This window comes from Cyrtonyx montezumae, unplaced genomic scaffold (assembly GCF_038088225.1).
Source record: "Cyrtonyx montezumae isolate F1298 unplaced genomic scaffold, pur_monq_1.0 scaffold_8, whole genome shotgun sequence".
Classification (NCBI taxonomy): Eukaryota; Metazoa; Chordata; class Aves; order Galliformes; family Odontophoridae; genus Cyrtonyx; species Cyrtonyx montezumae.
This window is the reverse complement of record NW_027072089.1, coordinates 39,017,938-39,034,380: the sequence shown is the minus strand read 5'-3', so window position 1 is coordinate 39,034,380 and position 16,443 is coordinate 39,017,938. Positions and strand designations below refer to the sequence as shown.

The window sequence follows — 16,443 nt, the reverse complement described above, 5'->3', positions numbered from 1 at the left end:
AAGAAATTGGAGCTTGAACACGCCTCTTGTACTGTTTATTCTGTTGTCTGAGCCTCATGCTCAGATTTTTTTCTCCTAAAGCATCCTCTATCTTCTTTGGAACAGTTCATGTTTCTGTTTCCTATTTTGTTTCCTTGTTTCTCTGAGGCTGCTCTCTCACTGATTCTTTCATATAATAGATCATAAGCTGTTTGCTTCATTCTTTGAATGATTGGAGACGACAGTGTTTTGTTTTCAGAGAGGCTGTGCTACCCATATTTCTGCAGCCTCTTTGTTCACTCATGGCCAGCTTTTGATCACATTTCTTGTAGATGTCATGAAAAATATTGATGTCTTGTAGAATAGAAACCCAAGATAAACAACAGAAATGTTGCCATGGCAATATTATGGTAATACTCAAAACATTTTTGGTAGCGTTAAAGTATGCGAAATAACTATGCTAGTTACTACCCAATGCAGAGTCCCCTGCATGAGCTTAAAGGTTAGTAATTTCTTTTGAGTTAAGTGTGAATGGTGGAGGGGAGTGATGGATGTTCACTTGAGTTAACTTTAGCCTAAGAAAGCTAGTCTTAAACTGGTTCTGTGTTTTGCATTAAAGTGCAGGTAGGTGTATTGAGTTTATTCTTGCTGACAGTTGGAATATTTTGACATCCTATTTGATTGTTTTGGGAGGAGTGTTTTGCTTGTAAGTGAATTTTCCATCAGCAGGATATCTTCAGGGATCCAAGAGCTGTTGGATAAATTTAGTGCAGAAAAGGAGAAGGCTGCTTTAGGAGTATTTTGTATCAAAAGGACAAACTTTGGCTCTTTGAATCACCCTTTGAAATTGCATTTCTTAATTACAAATTAGTTCTTGTGGTATTCTGCTTTTCAGTTTGCCTGTGGAGCTACTGAGGTTGCATAAAGATTCGGGGTACTAAGTTCAAAAAACCTAGTCCAAGTATTTATGTAGGGCTGGACAAATTGCCTTTCTGTGCTAATGGTGTTATTGTTGTAAAACTGTATTTAAATTATTGTTCTTCATGCTGTGGAATCTTTTCTCTTCAAAGATTCTGTATCCTGTATTGATGTAACACAGGTTGTGTTCTGGCATGCTATTTATTTTCCCATGGTCTTTTGAGGATGTCTAATCTTTGAATCCGTGAGAGTGTTTTTTTAACAGTCTGTCTTGCAGGATTTGCTTCACAGAAACTTACAGCTGGAAGTCCTTGTTACTCATAAATTCACTTGGGCCTCTGTCAACTGTAATTCCATCAAATGCTGTCCAGTTATTGCTTTGAGTGTGTTTATTGTAAACTAAGCAGTTTGCTGCTGCTTTACGTTTTCCAAAAGCTATTGAGAAAACTATATGTACCCAATACTTTGCAGCATTTTGGACAATTATTTGGTTTGATTCCAGTAATTTAGTGAAAATAATTACATAATTTCTCCTTTTCTTTAAGTTAGATTTACAGTTGTGTCCCCCCAGAATAAAATAGTCCTCAGACTGCAGTTTTCAGCTCTATTTAGCCTTTATGCAATGTAGAAATTTCTTCCTCTATATAACAGATGCATACTTCAGCATTACTTAGATGCTCTTGTGTGATTTGAATGTTACATAGTTTGTGTCAGCCTTCCAAGTATTTTAGTGTTGTTCTTCATAAAGTGAATTTATTGCATACTGTCTAAATGGGAAATACATTCTGCAGTGCAGTTCCTGAGCCAAAATCTTCACTGCTGCAAGATGTCATCAAAAAAGTTGGTGACTTGCAGAAAAAGACTCGAGATAAACAGCAACAAAATGTTAAGTTGCAGCAGTCTTTGCTCAGAAAGCATTCATAACTTTGTTGAGGCAGAGTTTACAGTCTGTGAGCTTACTATTACAAATTCCCAGCCAAAAAGAAAAGCTGAAGAAGCTAACTTGGAAGTGATCCCTTCGTATTCCAACGCAGCCTGTGTATGTAGGACTGCATTGTTTAAACATCAGTGATGGCTGATCACTAAGTGCTGTAAACGAGGCTGAGTCCAAACTTGAGGTAGACTAAAAAAGTAAAGTTGAGGAGAATCAAGGAAAAGAAAGACAGCTTGGAAGCAGAACTTCAAGGCTGAAGGTAGACATTCACCGGGGGAGTCCCAGAGTGACTTCTTTGCTAACTCGGTCTTTATCTGTTCAGATTATAAGTTTTCTCTTTCAAACCTACTGAAAACTAAACCTGCCTGTTTCTTCTTACTCATATTGATCTACTGATGGTCTTCTAAAGCAGCTGATTACCACGTGAGCTTGTGCCCCCAAAGTGCGCATTTTTTTCCTGGCTGGAAATCTTCTGTTGCAGCTGTTACCTAGTCCTTGGCCTCAATTACCATGACTTCTATTTTTCTTGGGGAGATTACTGGTTTTCAGGAGGGTCGGTGATGTGTGATTTTTCCTCATCTACTGAGAGAGTTGTATTTCAGGGCAGTGTGGAAATTGTTTGAGTTACTGGTCTGTCAGAGGGCATAGACCAGAGCAGTCAGGGAGTACTCTCATATCTTGTTCCATTTTACTGAATAGAAGAGGATAGTAGGTAAGCTGCTGAGAAATACTAACAAGTGGTAATAAGTATATGCATACGTGTGAAGGGAAAAACAACTTCTTAATCATCTGGAGCAATATGCGAAGTGAATGTATGATTTGAGCACTCAGTTCACCTGTACCACTGTGATGATTACTTCCGGGGGACCTCTGTCAGTAGTAATGGTGGTCTAGTGGATTTCTTGCTGTGTTCTCTATATGGAGAACAATTTAAGGTAGTAAGATCTACTGTTCTAACTTTTGAAATGAAATCATGTTATTCCTAGTTCATTGTGTCTAGGTGGTTGGACAGAAACCTTGGTTGAGTCTTTCTTTAATCTTATTTTGATAATCTTATTTTGAAGAACTATAGAGGAGATCCACAGGATCTCTGTGCCTCCTAACGAAGAATATGTCTAGGTGAAGGATTAATTGATTGAGCTGCTACTTTGTAACACAGGTGATCTCTTCAGAGTTTCCCATTTTCTTCTATCTAACAGTCTGATTTTTGAGGAAACAAAACCTGTTTGCCATTTAAAAGATTATTCTACTGAGGCATTGCTTCTCTTATCTACCACGTTAAACCAAATACTTCTGTTAAAAGAAGAGGCAGTAGTCCAGGAATTACCATGATAGTCTGACTAGTGATCTAGTGGGTAGCAGCCCTGCCCATGTCAGGGAGGTTAAAACTAGATGATCTTTAAGATCCCTAACAACCCAAGCCTTTCTAGGATTATACGGCTGGTACTACTTTGAAAACCTTTCTCTGCAAGCTCATAAACTGATTGGTTATTTCAAACTGCCATGATCTTGATGTGTAACTTTCCTTTTGATCTCCTTTCTAAAGTAGTGCAAACATATATAATTTATTTAGTAATCTTACTGCCTTTTTTTACTGTGATTCAATGATGTGAAGTCTTTTGCAGCTGTGTTGGCTATATAAGGAGTTCTGACTCTAAGCAGAACATTCTTTATGCAAAGAGAAGTGCTGAGCTGTGAACTGGATCAAGAGTCCTGCCCTCTATCACTTCCCATCACAAAGAAGCCCCACAAACATTTCACAGCTCATCTGAAATGCTTATGTGCAGTAGCACTGCTACAGGGAGAAGTGCTTAGTGAGAGGGAGAATTTTCTTGAGTTCATATTGCTACCTACGCCAGCATGTTGTTAAGCTTTGGCATCAGTTTCCTCTTACAAAAGTTTTAGTCTAATCTTCTGGTGTTCTGAAAATAGCCTTAGCTTGAACAATCCAGAAAGAGAACGCCTGTGCTAGAATTCTTTCTGATGCCAGTGGAGGTTTTTTGTTTTTGTTTTTTGTTCTAATGAAAAGGAGAAAATAAGCTTCATGATATTGCCTAAATTATAATATCAGTGTTTTGTTTTGTTTTTTCTCATGGCCTGCTTGTGTTACTGTGACAGTGGAACTCAGTATTGTGTAGAAGCTCTGTTCTTGCCCTTGGGGCTCCTTTGCCATTCATGGTTGTGGGCTCCCTAAGATCTTCTTAGGATGCTCAGTGCAGGCCTGGGTGGCCAGGACTTAACCTGCTGCCAAAACAATTTACAAGCTGACTTCCAGTTGCTGGCTTGCATTTGCCTGTTGAACCTCTCCCTTGTGTTGTGATTGTGTAAGTTATCCCATGGGTTTAATAAATGAATAGGAAAAGTCTACATCTAAGTGATGTACAGTAATCTTCGCAGTCCCATTGAATAATTTACTGTAAGAACAATGCAAAGAACTAATAAATGGCTAAACATCATGAATCAAGTATTTCAGTATTTCAGGCCGTTTCTTAGCATGTGTACTGACACTTGTTGTATCAGAAGCACCACATAGTATTGATGTGGAATAATCACAAACAGATACCTGCAGGAAGGGAAATTTTCATTTAGAGAGGTATTCTACAAATGCTTATGTGTCAGGTTTTATTTGAAGAGCTGAGGAAAACCCAAGTGTACATATTGGACTTCTTTGAAACATTTGAAAGAAATTGGTAAAATTGAACTTTGTAAGATATGGCTCCAGTTTAGCAGTGAGCCATTTGCTGATTTCCTCTCCCACTCACCCCCATCCTTTTTGTTCTTACTAATGTTGCTATCAGCACAGACAGAGGGATCCACCTGTATAGGTTTTATTGCAGAATCTGTATCTGTGTGCGAGCATATTTTTATTTTCCTAAGAAATATGTTACAAACCTGGCGACTTTATGCTGCAGAGAAATTGTGAGAGAATGTTTAGACTCTTTCTTAGAAAAGAACTGTTAGGTCAATAGCAGGAATTCATGTAGAGACTTTTTATTTCATGATAACTCACAGCTCTCTCTTCTTTTTCCAGGTGGATGCACGGAGCATACCAGTGTTAGCAAAATGGCAAAATTCTTATAGCATTAAAGTTGTACTTCAAGAGCTAAGACGTCTAATGATGTCCAAAGAAAATATGAAGCTTCCACAACCTCCAGAAGGACAAACTTACAACAATTAATTTTAGCTGATTCTCAAACTTCTGTCTTAAAACAACAACCTTCTACTCATGTTAATGTCTTGATTAAATCTCACAATACAAACACCCACACATTAAAAGAATTTCAGCTGGTATACATGACCTGGACATTTGTAAGAATATATATAATATATGTATGCCCAATATGTTTTCAGGCACTATGGGAGAAAAAGGCAGCACAATTACTTTTTTTTTTCTCTTACCAAGGCACTGTCATTTAAGCATAAGCCTGAAATAGCCTAAAATTGGAATTCAGGTTTTACAAGATGAAAGCATGACAGGAAGTGGCAGATTGCTGTGGAATAATATATGTTTCTGAAAATAATCTCTTGAGAAGGCAAAATATAAATGGCATGCTTTATCCATCTTGCTTAGTAAAAGAGCTGCAGTTAAAAAAATTGTTTTAAAGTAGCAGGTACAGTGAATACCGTTGCTCATCTTGATTAATTTTGCAAGGGTGTGGGTACCGACTACTAGTAGTGTCACAAAGTATGTTCAGGATTGTTTTGATACCTGTATTTATAAAATGGGGGGATTAATTTCTGTTAAGCAGCTCCTGTGTGTTACATGTATTGGACATGGCAAATATTTGTTTACAGTCTTTGTTCTAATAAACCATGCATTTAAGTTTTAGTGAAACAAAGGAAATGTATGGATATGTGATTGAGATTAAAGTTAGTCTTAAAATGTAAATAAAATGTGGAAAGTGTCTGAGGCTGTGCCATTTCTATAACAGTGATGTATTATATGTACAATAACTTGGAAAAGTAGTGGAAGTCCAAACATAATATTGCTGCTGGTTTTACATGCACCTTTTAATTCTTGCCACTTTTGTATGCTTAGTTTACTTTAGAGGTCAAGGTATTTCTTTTGCTGCACAGTAACTTCTGTCATCTCTACTGCCACTTCTTTATACAAACTTGCACAGTGCATGTAAAGAAAAAATATATATATAAAAAAACAGCCAGATTCCATACACCTCCCCTCCAAGAGTCTTTTGAGAACTGAACACAACTTTCAAGTGACTTTACTTGACCTCTGAGCAGTTTTCAGACCACACTGCTGAAGTCTGTTAGGCCTCTGTATTGTATTGGAAGTTGTTACCTTGATTCATGCATTCTTGCATCTTTCCTTCTTTTATGTTTCCTTCCTTTTTATTTTTCTTGTCCCACCGTTGCCACTTTTCAAACACACACAAAGAATCTTCTGGAAGCTTTAATAAAAAAGACACATATACTACAGATATTTCCATCTGTGTTTCACGTGTTGTGTGCCTCACTGTCCTTCTACCTGGAATGCCTGTTGCCTCTTAAAAATGTTAGTCTGTGCTTTCAATATGTTTTGTCTGGTGAGATCATTGGTTTGGGTTCTGTTACTGTTTTCTCATAGGAAAGTAAGCTAACAGTGTCCTGTTGGGAATGAGACCCCTCTTGGAAAATGCGAGCGTTTGTTTATTTTGGTGAGAACATACAACAGTGGGACTAAGTCGACTATTTGCATTCAAGATTTTATTAGTTGTTTTGAAAAAGTGTACTTAATCAAAAGCCATCAACAGCCAGGTAGCTTTGTTTGGTATGCCTTTGCCAGTCTCATGTAAAGAACCTCTAAAAGCAATAAACTTAGGTGTTCTTTGCTTTCAGTTGAGAAATTTAATTTTTTCAATACTTTTTTTTTTAATGAATTTGGCACTTCTAGAATTAGTGGGACTATAGCTGTCAGCTACCTCTCATCTGTATTTATATGACATGTCATTTGTGACAGTTTGATGGTTTGGTTTGAAGTACATTGCAATGTTTTCTTATTTGATTTTCATTTGAATGATTTTGTTGCCATTAATTTTTTTTTTCTTCTTACACTGACATTTCTATCTATATTTAATCAGTTACAATAACAGGATCACCCAAGATGTGAATTTTTAGGAAAATTGCAGCATAAACGTGACAGAATAAGATACGCTCAGGCTATTTCATGGTTTAAGAGATGGACTTTTTGACAGCATGAAACAGGTCTGATGGATCACTTGGTCATATGGTGATACAAGATGATCCCACATCATCAGGTTTTCACCCTTGTTTGTACTTGATCTGTTTGTATCTGTACAAATCTATGTATCCAACTGTAAGCAGACCTATTTTGTATAGGAAAAAATAACGGTGGAGAGAGCTGACCTGAACTCTGACACCAGGGTGTGAGATGACTGAAAAATACCAACAGTGGTGTTAAGTGTCGTGGATTTCCATTCTGCTCACACTGGTACAAGACTGTATGTAACTCCTTATGGAACGTTACCTGGTTTTGGCTGCTGCAAGAAGTTGAAATCCTTCCTTAAGCTGTTTTATTACGTGAGGAAGATTTTAATGCAGAGCTGCTTACTGTCCTCCAGGAAGGTTGCATTGTTTTGCAACTATCTGTGTCTGATCAGCATTTGCCGAGCAATTTGTTTTATCATGTTGTGTTTCTTTTTTGTTAACTTAATTTCCGTGCCAGCATTTGAAATTTCCTCTCCTTAATTTGTGTGGCGTTTGTTGAGAAGGATCTGTATATGCTGTTGTTTGCAAACATCTGATTTTTTTTTTCCCCTCAAAACTGTTAGTGTGTTTTGCAAAGTAGAGTACCGTTTTCAGCCATTTGTGTGAGGAATGAGACTAAATATACCAAGTGTTCTTCAAAGTGCATTTGAAAATATATTTTGCTAGTGGTCTTGATCCAACATTTAAAACATTGCTGAAGTACTTGTGTGCTGCTTTTTCAAGGGAGGGACAAGTTCATTGTAAAACAGAGGGTTACATCAGAAGGTGGTTTCATGCTTTTTAAACCTTAAGAGATCATGAGCAATCCTATGGAAATATCCACGTTAGTAATAATGTGCCTTACCCATCTGTAATGATGTATGTGAAGGTGTGCTCCTTGATGGCATGGATCTTCCTGAAAGCAGTTTGAGAGTACTTGGCAGCTGGCGAGGCAAGGCTGATGTGGAATAAATGCATTGTTCACGCTCCCCCAAACTGTTACTGTACAGTGGATGCCTGAAGGAAAATGTCAGTGATCAACCATAGTAATAAGCAGTCATTTAGGAGAGTATTTGCTTTACATGGTTGCTTTTATACATACGGTGAGTTTGTGGGAAAGTGTTTCCTACATAGTACCTTTTGGGGCTGTAATTCAGGGCTAAACACATATTACAATTCTGTTCCCCTGTGTCTAAGCAACAATGGTGGAGCAGCCTGCCTGGTAGTGGTCCTGTGGCACAGGCAGGGTGTCTGCCTACTGCTTGCTTTTATTCCAGCCTCTGCTTTTTGGAAATGCAGCCGTAGTGCCCCTGGAGTGGCTGTGCTCAGCTGCTGGGAAAGGAGATGTTGAGCTAATTCTGTATATGTTACTGTAACTATTTATTTATTTTCTTCAGAAGACCTGTTTTGGTGCTGGAGTTATTCCCTGAAACAGTGTATTATGCTTTTTCAGTTGCCTTAAAAAAAAAAAAAAAAACACACAAAAAAACCTTCAAAAGTACAAAAGAACAGGTTTTACTATCTGACATCAGCTTCCATAGGACTGAGTGCTCACATTCAGTGTTTAAAACAGTAGTTTTCTACGTTACCTCAGTGTTAATGCTGCCTGCGGTGTTCTGTTATTTTTTTCATTTACTAAATTGATCTGTACCTTCTGCTCAATTGATCAACAGTTGTAAGCATGTACAGGAAATTCCATTCCATGAAATGTGTGTTGTATGCTAGCACTTAAGCAGCATCCCCGTGTTCATTTGAAGCTTTTGTGTGTACCATTTTGAAATAGTGATAAATATTAAAAGCCTTTTATTATTTATATGAGTGCCAAATGACATAAATGGGTAACTTGTTCTTGGATGGTGCTGAGATAGTGCACAAGTAACCGGTGTTCGGGGTCTCTTGTTGTAATGCGTGTTTTCTATACTAATTTATGACTTATCACTGTTTATCGCTTCTGCTTTTAAAATACACAGTATGGATAAAATAAATGTAAATGTGGTTTTATGATGTATCTGTTAGCTCAGAAGCACTGACCACAAAGAGCTGTGGGGAGTGGTCAGGTGCTGGAATGGGCTGCCTAGGGTGGTGGTGGAGTCACTGGCCCTGCAGGTATTTAAGGGACATTTAGACATTGTGTTGAGGGGACGTGGGGAACTATCGGTGGTAGGTGGATGCTTGGACTGGACAATCTTATAGGTCTTTTCCAACCTTGGTGATTCTATGAAGGTCAGCCTCCTCGTGCCTGTCCCCACCTGGTTCCTGTAGATGTTAGAGGTATTCCAATGTGTACGTCTGTTGTTTTCCTTTCATGGTATTGTTCCTGCTTTTTAAAGTGCAGGTTTGCTAAAATGGTGGGGGGAATGCTTTGATTTTCTTCTGTAATGGCAACTAAAAGTTAGCAAGAAAAAACAGAAACCTGATGAAATAAACACAGAGAACAAACTGGAAAAAATAGCTCTTTTTTCCCAGTTGTCACCTGTATAAAAACTGTTACAGTTAAGATGAGAATAGCTCAAACAGTAGAAATGTGATGTGATTCTGGAGATGTGGAAGGGAATGCTTGTAACCAGTCTTTCCAGTATCATGAATATCTCTGGGACAATATTCAGCTCTACAGAATCACCCTGGGAGTTGGACTATCTCATGTAACATCTCGCATTCAGCCTGAGAAGGCTAGAGCCACTTCTGTTAATCTCATTTGCTTTTTTGAGCTAATGCACTTAGGTCTGATAAATGTGGTGGTCGAGTACAACAGATTAAGATGACCCTGCTCCTTTTAGGTTTTGGTATGCAAAACTTAACACCACAGAGAACTGTAAACCAAGAGCATGGAGGCAGTAATACTGAGATTCTAGGTTAATCAGAACGATTGATGCTCAGTAGTGCTAAGGTGAAACATACACGCATGGTTAATTAAGTCAATACTATTAAAGAGAAAAGCCTGTGTTAAAACCTTGTTGTGTCTGTCAGAATATCAGATGAATTGCAGGTGAACCTGACTCCCTGCCTATTTTGGCCTGCAGTTTATTCAAGTTTGTTGTTTGCTATATGGAAGCTTCAAGAATGCCAGATTATTCCAGATCACCTGGGTGCTGTGGGCCTTTTGGAGCTATGGGACCTTCCACCGTGGGAATACAAGAAAGTATATTCAGAGCAGAAACTGTGGAGCAAGATTAATGGTGTGAGGAAGGACAGCTGAGAACCAAGGACACTCCAGAAGAAAAGGAAAACAAGTTCAAGTAAGCCGTGTGATGGCAGACCCTGACTGGAAGAAGAGTGCGTGGCTTGGAACGACTCATGACCCTGACTGGATAAGTGCCTGCATGCATGGTTACGGAGGGTTTGGGGAGTATTGTGTTGACGTGTAAAGGCGGGCGGGAAAATTGCAAGCAAAAACTTGTGAATGTATATAAGGGATGTTAGAACCTGTAATAAACAGTTTGGATCATCCATATTTGAGTCCATGCCTCAGAAGCTGCATTCCACTGCTGATAAATCTTGAAAATAATGCCTGGCTGCGGCATCGCCAGTTCAGGATTCGTGGGGATGATCACAGTCATCTTATTTTTGTGTCTTCTCAGACTTTTCTCTCACGTAATTTATTTTCTATGTACAAAAAAGATAAAATTTATGATCTTTTATGACACAATTAACCTGTAATGATGGGTTTGCTACGGTCTTATCTGAAAATCTTTCAAACTGTCCTTGCAGTCAGCATCAAATGTATGAGTTGTTACATTTATAGTGAAGTTCTGCTAAGTGAATGTGATATCTTCACTCCTAAAGTGCTGTAACTTGAAGTATTGAAACAGCGTGAACTGAAAATATATAGACATCATGTTTTTGGTTAGCAGTGTTTTTAATATTGCCATTTGATGACTGTGATAAGTATTTGCTTCCTTGAGCTGTCATTCAAATGACCTTTTAAACATTCATTATTTAAACCCTTTGCTACCTTGGTTATCAGGGTAATGGTTATGATTAGAGTGGGATGCTTGGAACGGAGTACTGCTTTGGAAGCTCCTGATGTCTGTTTTCAATCTGCTAAAATAATAATAAAAATCTGATCTGTTCATGTTCCCTGAAGTAGCAACTATTTCTTCCTGGCATTTCAAAAACGTATTTTATCTGTTAGGATTTTTTTGTTCTATTCAGCATAACAATGTGAATTATTAATCTCTAATGTTTTATTGTATTTTTGTTATTTGATGATTCTGTATTACCTGCATAATAATCCAGTATTAAATGCCATGCACCCCTTGACAGATGCATGAATCACATCCCCTGCTCTTAAGCCTGTAGTTGAAAGCATGGAAACAGTAGAGAGTGAAGGAACTCGTATAATTGGAATGTACGCAACTCCATCTGCCATTCAGAAATACTTGGTTCTCTGTCTTCAGAAAACTGAGGGCTGATTAAATGTTTGCTCAATTTTCACATGCTTCTACTCATTGGAAATTATACTGTGTAATCACCTAGATATACAGATAACGGGTTATATCTTCCTAGGCCGGAGTATTTTAGTATGATTTTATTGTGAGTTCTGTTGTGGCTGCTTTTGTGTGTAATAGTTATGATCTGTTTAATGTCTGTGCTATTTGAAGACAAGTGGTAGAATACCCCAGAGGGGGGTATTATATTCATACTGTATTGCTAATGCTGTTTGGAGAGTAGTGGCAATGAGTGGAAAACATGAGCACTGGATACAGCCTGGATTCTTTGTCCTTGCGTTGGGGAATTTTGTCTTCCAGCATTGGGAAATGTACTTCTTCATTGCTAACAGCCAGGGTAAAATCTGAACCACTGAAGCTCTTGGTTAAGCAGATATCTTTGGGTGATGTTTGGAGGTGGACCCTGGTGGTAGAAAGCAGAGCAATCTTTATGCACACTTGACAGGGCTAAATGCACACTCCAGGGTACTTTGCAGAGGAAAGATGAAGGCTCACGTTCAGCATTGACGTGTTAACTATGCTCCCTTGTGCACATAAATAAAAGCCCAAACACATTGGTTTGTGGTCCAGTTCTGATGGAGCCTTTGTGCACTATGTATTTCTAGCACAGGAATTTCTGGTCCAGAATACTTCTACAACCCACTGATAATCTGTATTTGCTGCCTACCTCTAAATGTTCTGAGAATAACTATTTTCTGTATTCAGGACGAATATGTTTTTTTTTGTGGAAACAATAAATGAGTGTCCCATGAATGCGTGTGTGCATTTTGCAAGGCCACTGTTGTCCTCTGGAGGTGTCACTGGGATGCAGAATCTTCAGGCTCTTGTTTCTCTCTGCACTTGACTACTGGTTTTTGGACATTGTCCATTTGTGTACTGCTTCTCTGGAATCCATGAGATGTATTTGGAAGAAGCAAGCATACTGGTGGATTTAAGTTAACTGGACGGGGGGAGGGGGAGAAATCTAGGGGCTGATATTTGAAAACCCATTCTTAAGTCTTTTTTTTTTTTCTTTTAATTTGATTGCATGAGAGGATGCCTGTGAAATTTCTGCTGGTATCAGGATACATCAGCACCTGATCCATGTAATATCATAGAATCATAGGGGTTGAAAGGGATCTCAAGAGCATCAAGTCCACCCCCCCTGCCAAAGCAGGTTTCCTACACCAGGTCGCACAGGTAATATACATGTACCAGCTTGACCTAACAACTAGAAAATGACATAAGTTCCCATATCTAAGTATCTCAGAAATTAGGGGCTTGATTGAGATCTCTCACCACATCCTACTCATTAATTGACATCCAGGAACTATTTACGTTTCCTCACTATTTCAGATGGGGGCCTTTCCAAACTGACCCATGTGCCAGCAACTGGAGTAACCAAAAACACCCCCTGGAGGTGGCAAGTGTGCAGCATGTAACAGGTTTCTATTTACAGTAAATATGTGATGTGCAACAAGTCTTCTGCTTTCAACTGCCAACCGGCAAACTTCCTGGTGTACAAGATCAGAACTGTAGCAAATCAGGTAGGCAATTGTTTTGTTGGTTTTCCTTCTATTTCCCTCTGCTCTGTCCTGGTGAGGCCTCACCTGGAGTATTGTATTCAGTTCTGGTCTCCCCAGTACAAAAAAGACAGGGACCTCCTAGAAAGAGTCCAGCAGAGGACTAGAAAGATAAATGGCATGGAACACCTCCCTTGTGAGGAAAGGCAGAGAGACCTGGGTCTGTTCTGCCTTGAAAAAAGAAAACTCAGAGAGGATCTGATCCACATCTATAAATATCTAAGGAGCGAGAGGCAAAGGGGCAAGGCCGGACTCTTCTCAGCAGTATGTGGTGATAGGATGAGGGGAAATGGCCACAGACTGCAGCATAGGATGTTCCACACAAACGTGCATGGGAACTTCTTCCCAGTGCAGTGATGAAGCACTGGCACAGCTGCACAGAGAGGTGGTGGAGTCTCCTTCTCTGGAGACGTTCAAAATCTGCCTGGACGCCTACCTGTGCAACCTGGGCTAGGGAGCTGCTTTGACAGGGGATTGGACTCCATGATCTCTAGAGGTCCCTTCCAACCCCTACAGTTCTGTGATTCTGTGTGGTGCTGTGATTATTTACTGTGAATGATACAGCAACCTAGTTTATTTTTTATTGTGTGATTATATTATTGGGTCAAGATCTCCAGACAGCCCAAAGCACAGCATATGATCATATCTTTAAAACAGTCAAGGCCCCTATCACTTAAACATCACTGTCATCTGAACATTCCATGAGGAACAGTTGCAATAATCGTGTTACCATGGGCTGCTTTAAGGTCTCTCTGCTTTGAGTTACTCCTTTACCAGCGAGCTCCAGCTCAGACAAGTTCTTGTTGCATTGGAGGTGCTGGGGCTGTGCCACAGCAAACCAACCCCAAACACAAACATGTCTGTCTCTGCGTCACTGCCACTCCATCCTCATAGGGTTTTTCTTTCAGTCTCAAGGTGACAGATCTTCTTTGGCTCTCACATCTTTCTTCCTGGTATCTCAAAGGTTTTTGGAGGCCACATCATGTCATCACTTTTTTCCTATAGGAGGCACATGGATGATGGTGAAGAGGAGATGTTGATGGCAGATCACAGCCCTGATCTGATTCATCCTCAGGATTTTAGGAGGCAATATGGCACCAACAGAAATAGTTTGGCTTATTACCACTGCGAGGAGAGAGCACAGCCGGTATCCCATGAGAGTTTGGATTATTTGCCTTCACACAGTGGAGTTTATAAGAAGTGGCTACAGGAGAAAACACATGGGTAAACTTGTTTTATATATTGTTATAGCCTCTAAGCTTTAGGAAATTTGGACAATCCAAGGAAATGCATCCTAGCAGAAGGAAAGCATTATCTGCTCTTTCTGTACATAGGGTAGAAAGGAGGGGGACAAGTGGCAAGCAACCTTTGTTTAAAATTGTTTTTTGACTGATTATTTGTTTTCTCTTGACAAATTATTGAATATATGAAAAAAAATTACAACTCACTGTATACAATTTTAAAAGACTTTGTCTTTTAAATGGTTTGGGGGAATGTTCCCTTACTGAGACTTTCCTTGAAATTCACTGTTTCTTAGTTTAATATGCTAGAAACATGGTATTTGAGTCTAAATTGGGCTGCCTTAGTCCTAACTGACTCTATAAATAAATCAAGTTATCATCAGTGTATAATTATTATTAGAGACATATGATAGATGCAAACTAGAGGAAAAGATTTGTGTACATTTGCATAATAAATGCTGTCAGTGCATTAGTTGCAGTAAAAGACAGTAGGAATTTATTTAAAACCAATTCTGACAGCTCTACTGAATGCTTTATTACTGATACTTGTAAATGAGTTTTGAGGTGGCATCAGACAATCAGCATCTGAAAGCAGATTGCATTGCAGCTTGTACACAAAAACAAACAAAAATCACTGATGCTTGTTTCCCAAATGTCTTTCACCCAAAGAAGAGTTCTGTGAGTGTGGACTTTAGTGAGACACAGTGGTAGAAACAGCCTCTTACTCATGCAGTCTTGATTAATAGTCAGAAGTTCCTGAAAGTGGAATGTGTGTATTTACAAGAAGTGCAGCAAACAGTACTTTGCTGAAGGCTGAGAAATAACTGTGTTCTCTTATTTCTAGAAAAGAGTGGGATCGATGGCTGCTGATGGGGCTAATCGGAACAGCAGTTGGGATGCTGGGGTTTTTGACTCATCAGATAGTTGATTCTCTTGTCAAGTTGAAATGGGACCTGGTGGAAAATTACCTGAAGGTAGGCTTTTGCTTACCTTCTTTTGAAAATTGGATTGACCATAGCTGTACTCATTTGTTGGAAAACCCACACGAAGTTTTGACTGACTAGAGGTTCTGCCTGTCTAGATGGGTATGGATGTCAGATATCCTGTGATTCTTTGTGTGGGCATGCTCCTTTTCTCCAACTTACCTTCCACTGCATTCTTAGATTGATGAAAGCAGTCTTTATGGTCCTGTGGTCTTCCTAGTGCATACACAAAATATGCTGTTATGCACTGTTGATGCTGAAGAGAATGGATTAAGTTTCCTTTAAGACACTTTGTAAGTATGCCACTCAGCTATCAGCTTCCTTGGTCAGCTGCATTAAGAACATTACTAGCAAGTTGAAGGAGGAAATCCTTTATTCAGTGCTGATGAGGCCTGATCTACAGTACTGTGTCCAGTTCTGGGCTCTCTAGTACAAGGGAGACTCGGATGTACTGGATTGAATCCATGAAGATCTATGAAGATTATGAGAACTGAAGTCTACATACAAGAAGACGGTGGAAGATCTGGCAGTATTCAGTCTGCAGAAGAGAAGGCCCAGGGACACCTTACTGTGTGTTACCTGATTAGGGGTCATGAAGACTGAGAGACAGTGTTACCAGGACAAAAAAGCCAGTCTGATAGATAGCTCCTTAAGACCAATGTGACCAATGTGGTGTTAAGAAGCAGGTGTTCTTTTGTTATGGTGCCTGATGCATGGGGATCAGCTCTGCCTATCATGCATACCTGGCAAAAATGATCTTGAGCTTCTATGCATTACTCCTGTTACATATATAAAGGTTTACCCAGACAGTAAATGCATATTCAACATGTCCCCTGAAATGATGAACATAGGGTTCCACCTCCTTCCACAAGTTCTATCTTTTTGTGGTGGTAGTCCTCGGATCACTCTTTGGTCATCTTGGTGTGTCCTTTAGTTGAACTCTGATCTTTTCACCCTTTTTTAGGGATGGAAAGTTCCTTTTTTGGGATGCTTTGCTGATTACAGGACCAAAGTCTAGTTGTAACTGCTTCTTATCTTTGGAGAGGCCTTGTGAAGTGGTCTTGCTGTGTAGGCAGGAACCTTTTGCAAACAATCAATTTCCTGTTATCTAAAATGGTCAGAATGCTCCACCACAGACAGATGCTTCTCAGTAGTGCTCAGTGACAAGAATCA

At 39.3% G+C, this 16,443-nt stretch overlaps 2 protein-coding genes across 6 annotated transcripts in view; both read left to right on the top strand.

Annotated features, from left to right (window-relative positions):
• The window catches only part of UBE2V2 (ubiquitin conjugating enzyme E2 V2), a 29,191-nt gene extending 23,454 nt beyond the window's left edge, over window positions 1-5,737 (top strand). For 4 of the 5 annotated variants that reach the window (XM_065751754.1, XM_065751753.1, XM_065751755.1 and 1 more), the window contains one exon: window positions 4,863-5,737. In XM_065751754.1, the coding sequence (XP_065607826.1) occupies window positions 4,863-5,009 (147 nt within the window). In that variant the 3' untranslated portion in view covers window positions 5,010-5,737. The remainder of the gene's footprint in view (window positions 1-4,862) is intronic. The other variant, XM_065751756.1, reaches the window with a different exon arrangement.
• Window positions 5,738-14,028: 8,291 nt separating this feature from the next.
• The window catches only part of LOC136059227 (chloride channel protein C-like), a 75,149-nt gene continuing 72,734 nt past the window's right edge, over window positions 14,029-16,443 (top strand). The window contains exons 1-2 of the mRNA XM_065753251.1: window positions 14,029-14,270; window positions 15,132-15,261. Coding sequence (XP_065609323.1) covers window positions 14,029-14,270; window positions 15,132-15,261 — 372 coding nt within the window. The remainder of the gene's footprint in view (window positions 14,271-15,131; window positions 15,262-16,443) is intronic.